Source organism: Convolutriloba macropyga, unplaced genomic scaffold, assembly GCF_964194025.1.
Source record: "Convolutriloba macropyga unplaced genomic scaffold, txConMacr16.3 SCAFFOLD_1449, whole genome shotgun sequence".
Lineage (NCBI taxonomy): Eukaryota > Metazoa > Xenacoelomorpha > Acoela > Convolutidae > Convolutriloba > Convolutriloba macropyga.
Window position 1 is genome coordinate 42,314 of NW_027451491.1, and position 8,060 is coordinate 50,373.

At 33.6% G+C, this 8,060-nt stretch overlaps 1 protein-coding gene across 1 annotated transcript; it reads left to right on the top strand.

The window, feature by feature from the left end:
* Window positions 1-5,541: 5,541 nt before the first annotated feature.
* On the top strand, window positions 5,542-7,486 carry LOC142356741 (putative glutamate receptor; the record flags this gene model as incomplete). Its single annotated transcript, XM_075408541.1, has 3 exons — window positions 5,542-5,743; window positions 6,579-6,907; window positions 7,326-7,486. Coding segments are annotated over exons 1-3 (685 nt in total), but the record flags the coding sequence as incomplete, so codon positions are not given.
* Window positions 7,487-8,060: the final 574 nt, after the last annotated feature.

The following is an 8,060-nucleotide window of genomic DNA, read 5'->3' on the forward strand; positions in this document are numbered from 1 at the left end:
GAAGATATAATGCATTTTATAATCTTCGATTAGAAGCATTTAAGTCCGTTAGAAGTTCGTCTCGAAATTTTTGCTTGGCACCATTAAAACAAGCTTTTCATTTGGAAAGAGTATTATGATGCTTTAATGGCCATAATTAGCCCCGTCACTAACTCTTTTTGCCCAATAGTGAGCTCGATCAATTGTTGAAAATGGTTCAAAACCGTCAAAGTGACTAACTTCTCGAATATTAAGGACTATTTCTTATGTTTTCAAGGATCAAAAATGCTTCAAAAGATTAGTGGCTTCATTTATCCCAAAGAGTCATAGTACTCCGCTGAATTTTAATCAGTTCTCGAGGAAATAATTTGAATTTAAAAGGGGACAGAAATTGAAGTGACCGCGATGTCAGATTTGAGTTTGTTTACTTTACGGCGGTGTTTTTGTTTGTATTATTTGTTTCTGTTACACTGTTCGGTTATTCCAGTCGTTGTTGGGAGTAGTGATGTTGACGATCCAGATGTCTCGAATATTGAGAGTCCAGTGTTTCTCAATATCACAACAGGGATCTTTATTAACTCACATTTCAACAATATATCCCGCTATTACGTAATATTTTGTTGAGGTTTGAAATGATTAAAGGCGTTAATTTTCGAGAAATTTTAGCTATGTTAGCAAAACTTAAACTTTTTAGCAGTTCATTCCCAGGTAACCTCCGATCACGCATTCCCCACTAAGTGCTAGTATAAAAAATTTTTGCCGAAATGTCCCATAAAACGGCTGTTTGCAAAGTGAGCAGATATTTGTAAAGCGACCACTTTTTTATCAGATCTGGAAACAGTCTTGAATTTTATGGACCAGTTTTTTCCTTTATAAAGTATCGTTTGTGAGATCTTCCCACTTCAGGTATTTCCTTCTATAAATAGGTGACAACAGACTTATTAAGATTTATTATTGTTCCGACCCACTTTAGTGGGGGGAGGAAATATATACTCAAATGAGTGCCCGTGCAGCGCAGAATATGGAATTAAAAAGATTTTTTGATTTTTCGCTTTTTACAGGGAGTTATGGGGGTTTATCTTCTGAATAGTAGACAATATTCCGTTGTTTTTATTCAGATTTTTCTTTTTTTGCCAAATTTTCGTCAATTTTGCTAAAATATGTCAAAATTGTTAACGGTAGTGTCATTAATTTTAAATTTAAAGATAGAGCAAGCAGGTTTTATTGATCGATTCGAGTTTTTTGTCCAGAATTTATGCTAACTTTTCAAAATTCAGAGTTTCAAAATTTGGACCACATATGATTTCAGACCACTTTCTTTAAACTTGCTGGATTCAGACAAATTAAAACTTCGGTCATAATCTTCGTAACCGAAAAATGAGCGCTAGTTGTACTCCAATGGCTTTAAGAGTCTTCTGGATTTAAAATTATACCAGTTTTTTGTCTAACTTAAACAATAATTATTCAAAATGCAATCATTGCTTTTGATATACTGTAAAATTTTGTTCAAAGTTGATCTATTTCGCAACCACTTGAACAATTGAGTGTTTTCTTAGCCGTGCAACAATACCAGAGCTGACCTTAATCTCACCTTGGATCCTTGCTGAAAAAAAATTAGATTTTTATGGTGCTTGACTTTTTTTTAGAAAAAAATTCCGTATTTTTATTTTTTTATTTAAATTACTTACAATAAAATCAAACTCTGGCTAAATTATTGACGACAGTTGAGTCGCAACGACCAAATTATACGGCTTCAGAGTTAAGCTCATATTTCTTAAGGAATAAATTGTTTTTGTAATATTTTTATGTTTTTATGTTCATTTTTGTGTTTTGCTTTCAATTTTTATACTATTTTGTAGTCCAATGACTTAGTTTCCCTAATCAGAGATCCAATTGATTTCCTAAGAGTTAAAAATAACCTACACGTTGCTTTCAGTTGTTATCTAATGTCTCTCGTGACTTTGAATTTATTTGTTTTAAGAACATGTCAGTAAAATTTTGAACTTTGCCAGTTTTACCTTATTTCCCTCAAATTCGTGCGTAGTCTTCTTAGTAAAAATAAACGGAAACCCATTTCCTGTGAGTCTATGAGAATGGGCTTCTGATGTTCACATAAAACGTAAGTGATGATTTACAGTTCTTGCAAATAACATCTTATATTTATAGTGCCTTGAACACTGTGGTGTCGTAAAAATGTTTGTGAAGTTCTGGCTTCTGACAGTATTAGTTGTTATTTTGTAATCTAGTGGCTTAGTCTCAATAAAAACAAGCTGAATTGGCTTCTGGAGTTGTCGCAATTCACTTCATCACTTTTTGTTGATTTCGTTTGTCTTTTATGAGTGTTGAAAGTATTTGTTTTCAAAAACAAATTTGGATTTTTGAGCTTCGCCTTTATCAAAATTTTTTATCGGTCGATACGTAACATAGTCTCTGTAAAAACAGGCCATAAACCATTTTCAGTGAGCTATAAATTAACCCTGATATTGGTTTTATTTTGAACCATTTAATTCTTGGCTTTGTTACTACTGTTTCTATGAGATTTGATATTTGTGTATTTTAAAGGATTTTTGTTTTCTTTTTGAATGATAACATTAATGCTAAGTCCCATTGGTCATAAAACTGGAGATTTTGCGCCATTGAACATTTTTAATGCTCAAATTGACACTTTCTTAACGGCTTCACTGCCATTTTTGCATTAATTTAATTGAAATTGAACTTTTTTGTTTTGCCGGTATTTTTTTCTTTTTTTGTAGTCATTTTAAGGTACACTGGGTAATGACAGGTCTCTATCGCTTCCTATGGAGCTATAAATGAAAAATTTAGTTATTTCTTTTAATATCTAATGATATTATTCAGTTTGAAATTAATTGTTTTCAAAAGAAGAAACATGTTTTTAAACTTTGCTCTTTTTTGCCCTTTTTCTTCGACCTGTTGCCCAGTCGTATTGACGACAGGTCCCGTATATTTTCTAATGAAGCATAGGTTAACTGATGTTTTTAGGTTTTATCTGATGCGAGTTTGATTTTAATATGATATTTTTAATATAGGCATCGAGTTTTGGTCGTAGTTAAAGTTTATTTGATTTTTTGTCTTTTCAAGTAGTCCTATTAACAACAAGTTTCATCGCTGTATAACGTGGCATTATTGTATTCCATTAGAGGTTTATTGAATGGTATGCTCGTTTTTGAAAGTTTTCTATCCCTTCTTCATTTGGTAACCGGATAAGTTACTAATGTGGTTTGGCGGGGTCCGAACATTACGTGCGAACGCACATTACCGAAACCTCTTGTTTTAAATTTGCATTCAAATCGATTTTACTAGTTGAAATAATTTCTACACACTTTACACCGTAAAAAAGATCATTCATATCAGATTGAGTAAACAAATTTTTCCACTTTAGTGTATTTTAAGATCTGAGATTTTGCTGATAAGGGCGGGGATGTTTTTTTCACCCGAAAATCGTTATTGGTGGCTTTTAAATATCCTTAAGCAACCAGGCCTCCATTATTTTATATCAAAAGTTTTTAGCAGACCAGTTAACTTAGCTGAAATTAGTAAAAAAAACAAATTGTTATTACCCTGTTTTCCTTTACTCAGGATTTTGTTTACTTTTAAACGATAGCACCCCAATCTAAGGCAATCAAACGCTTTTTTGGACAAAAATATTTAAGGCGATTTTTTCAACAACGGACGTTGACTTCACTTTTCGCTAATTGTGGTTGTCATATTTTGGTCAAACGCTACAGAAGTCATTTCACATGATTTAATAGATCCTGGTTGCATTTTTAGTCACTCAGTGGGCGGTTAATGGTTTTTCAATAAAATATTACTGCTTTTTGTTTTTCGAAAGCCTTGTTCTTCTTTTTGTGGTCTTCTCTTTTGTTTGTTTAACATTTTTATCATGACAAAATTTAACCTATATAATGTTTGTAGTTGATAACTGAAGACTTTTTGATTTCGACTCAATTTTGGTAAATTTATAATGAATTCAATTTTGATTGTTTTTGATGTTCTTTTTGTACTCTTATAATTTGGTCTTTGTAATGATAGTGCTCCCTGGTGTGCTCATTAGACATAAATAAACCGATTAAACGTAGTCATTGTATAGCTATTGGACTTTTCGACATTGTTTCTTTTTAGGAAATATTAGTGAACTAATGCGCAAAATTTTCTGTTTTCTTTATTTTGATTTTACACCCATTTTTTTGCTTTATTGTTTACTTTTGGCTTAATATCAATAATAATTGCTTTTGGCTCTCTTTATGCCACAAAAATTTGATGAATTTAAAGGTTTTTGCAGTTTACGGTTTTTACGCTTAAGCACTAATTATTTCCGATTAATTTAATTAATTTTTCTTCACTGTTTTCTTCGTTTTTGGTTTTTTTGGTGCTCTATTCTGAAGGGTAATTAATAAAAAAATTTATTTGCTTCATAGCATTAAATAGTATATTGAGATAAAAGATTTCTGTATATATTCACCAGTTCTGCTCTTTTCTACATCAAAAATTTATAAAAATGCGAATTTATTGAGAAGTTTATAAAAATGCTTTATTGCTCTCATTTTTTTGCGTTTGTGAGGTATTTTTTCTGTTGACAATCAGGGGCTAGTTTTTGTAATTTTTTTTCGTTTCTTGGCATTATAAGGTTTTCAGTGACGAACGTTTCTAGCGTGATGATTGATTGCTTTTAACGTAGGAAAAAATTTTAACTTTGTTTGCAGCAATAAAATATTTGGTTTTGTAATTTTGAATATTTTTTGATGCTTAAAAATACAATATTTTGCCAATAAATAGATAAACGAGATTTGTTTTGATTAATCAGAAAAATTGAAGCAAATGTGAATAAATAAACAATAGCTGCTGATAAAATAAAGATCCAAGAAATCTGTTTGAGTGAACGCTTATAGTTGTGGTTATCACAACAAGGAATTTGACATTTCGAAGGTTTTATCTGTCAGTGTCTTAAAGTTCATTGCCAAAACTATCTAAACACTTTTTCAAAAAGATTATTAAGAAAAAAAACTGGGTCTTCACTGCACCCACGAAATTATAGCCAATCCCACCAAGGTATTTTTATGGTGGTGTCCAGCTTTCTCATCTCTATTTGCTTAACCCCATATCATTTCAGCCAGATTATTTCACCCCACTATCATTTCACCTCATTTTAATCCTTTGTATAATTGGTAATATTACAGTTGGTATTGTAATCATTAATCCGTGCCTCAATGGCCAGTGCGAATTGATATGAAACTATCACAACCAAAATTGGGATTAAAGTATCAGCTTATTTGAGAAAACATCATTGTAGAGCTGTCTGCTAAATTAGGGGCGAAATAATTTGGTGTTAAGATCTGCGAGGTTGAGTGAATTGGGTGGATAAGAAGTAGAACCATTTATGGTACGGAGGGGAACTATGTCCCTTAAGAGGAAGTTATAATGAGAGAGACCCCAGAAAATTTGATTTTTAATATATTTTTTCTTTTAGCAATAAGTTTCTCAAAAATAATGTTTTTTTTTAAATAAACCGGAAAATAACAGTATAGTTGAGCAATAATGAAGATCCCTTTAAATGATAGTGCTGCGAGAGCCCTTTTTGTTCGACCTGATTGACCTTGACAATAACACAAGGAGAGTGGGCTACATTCGGGACCTGATCGAGGCCATGCAGTTGCGCATTCCGTTCGAGTACGAGTTTTATTTGTCCCCAGGGGGCAACTACGGGGCACCTGATGAGAACGGAACATGGAACGGGATGGTTGGAGAGGTAGGTCAATGCTGCGAATGTCAGTGTACTCCTCACTTATATGATAACAGTTTGTTGTTATAGAGTGATGCATATTGGATATGATAAGAATGTGGGTCGAACAGTTTAAAGGGTTTGAGTTGACCTATAAAAAAGCCCGGGTCGAGGTGTCAGCGGATAAATTAAATAATTTTTCAACAAATACGCTGAATGCGAGGAAAGTTTGCATATGTTCGAATTTTTAATCCTGTGCCGAAAAATTTTGCACAGCATTTCTGTAAAAAAAATCACATTTGCAGCAGATTTCTTACGAAAAATAAACACTTTGGGAAAAATGAAATCAACGCTTTCCTTTCCGCTTATTTCTGGCATAATTTTAGGAAAGGGACTTTGGGTCAACCGTTACTTGTGACCGACAAGGTAAGAGGTCGGAAATAGAAAAATGCTATGTCCAAAAAAATCACTATTATTTACCAATATTACATAATATAGGTCAATTTGCTCGCAGATTTTTCACCAAAAATTTATGTATTGTCAGACGTTAAAATCATTGTTAAATTATCAGTGTACCTAAAATTCTATACCATTCCGGGCTAGCAATTATTTACAAAGCCTGATAAAAAATTTTGTTTTTTTATGTATCGTACGATTGAACATAGACAAAAGTTTAGAGACTTCTTGGTATTTAAAGTTACGGTTTCAGAAAGAATATAATGTGTATGAAAAAAAGAAACACGGTTGTTTTACACGCTGATTTACAAAATCAGGAATCAATTTTTTCCTTCAAACTTTTTGCGATTCAGCTAGCGATATAGGGTAAAAATCAATGTCCAATGGAATTTATGTGATTTATAAGGTACTGTACGGCCGAGCAGACATGGCGGCTGCAGACCTGACCATCAATGCGCCCAGAACTGCCCTTCTCTCTTTCACACAACCCTTCATGAATGTGGACTTGGGAGTAGTATACAAGAAGCCATCAGTCCAGCTTCATACTCTGGCATTCGTGATGCCATTTTCGAAAGAGGTCTGGGCTGTCATTTTGGGATGTCTTTTGGCTAGTTCCAGTTGTCTGTATGTGTTTGGCATTTACAACTCTAAAGATGACCCACTGGCAAGCGTGACTGCTTGTCTGTATTTTGGACTGGCTTGTCTGTTTGCACAAGGACCTGAGACATACCCAAGGTAACTGAAAGAAATATAAGATTCGTTAGCAAAAAGTCCTGAACAAATTTTCTTTATTTTTTGCTGTATTGCGCGCAAGCTTTTAAATAACCCTAAATAAACTCTCTTTTTTTCCATTTTTTGCCATTCTATTTTACACTATTATATAGTTTTATTTAGTTGAAACTTCATCCTCCAAAAAATTGAGGCTGCAATGGTGATACTTTGACAATGCAAGTCGAAAATTTTTCCATCTTATTCGGTTGTCAAAAGAGGTGAATGTGGAAAGAGTGGGATCTCGGCAAAAGTGCTCCCATTTCGACCCATTCTTATAACAAAGTCTTGGAGCCCTGAGAGCCGAAAAACAATAGAAATATCGTCATTTACAGTCTCCTATTAAATCTAATCTGCATATTATTTTTTTTGTGTTGTGTTTAAGATCAATGGCGTCACGGGTGACAGCCATCTCTTGGTGGTTCTTCTCTCTCATGATGTTGACTCTCTACACTGCCAGCTTGACCTCCATGCTCACTGTCAACAGAGCCACACTCCCCATTGACTCAATCGAGGATCTACTCAATTACGAGGCATTCCACTACGGTAAAACGCGCACACTTATTAAGTTTATCTAACGTAATGGTTACGTAATGTTACGTAATGGTTTCGTGAATCTGCTTGAAGTCACTGAGAATTTTTGGCGTTTATCGAGAACCGCGAAGCGGTTCGAGATATTAAGTCAGAATTTTGAAAAGACTTCTGCAGAGTCACGTTACCATGCTTAAAACACGCAACGCGCACATTTTAAAATGCCGAAAGTCTGCAGTGCCAGAAGCTAAAAGGCCAGAAGTTGCTACTTAGCTAGAAGTTGAATTTCGTTGACTTTCATCATTTTAAAACATGTGCGTTTCGTGTTTTAAGCATGGTTAAGTGACTCTGCAAAAGTCACTTCGAAATTCTGATGATGATGATTGATGATGATGATGATGATGATGATGATGATGATGATGATGATGATGATGATGATGATGATGATGATGATGATGATGATGATGATGATGATGATGATGATGATGATGATGATGATGATGATGATGATGATGATGATGATGATGATGATGATGATGATGATGATGATGATGATGATGATGATGATGATGATGATGATGATGATGAT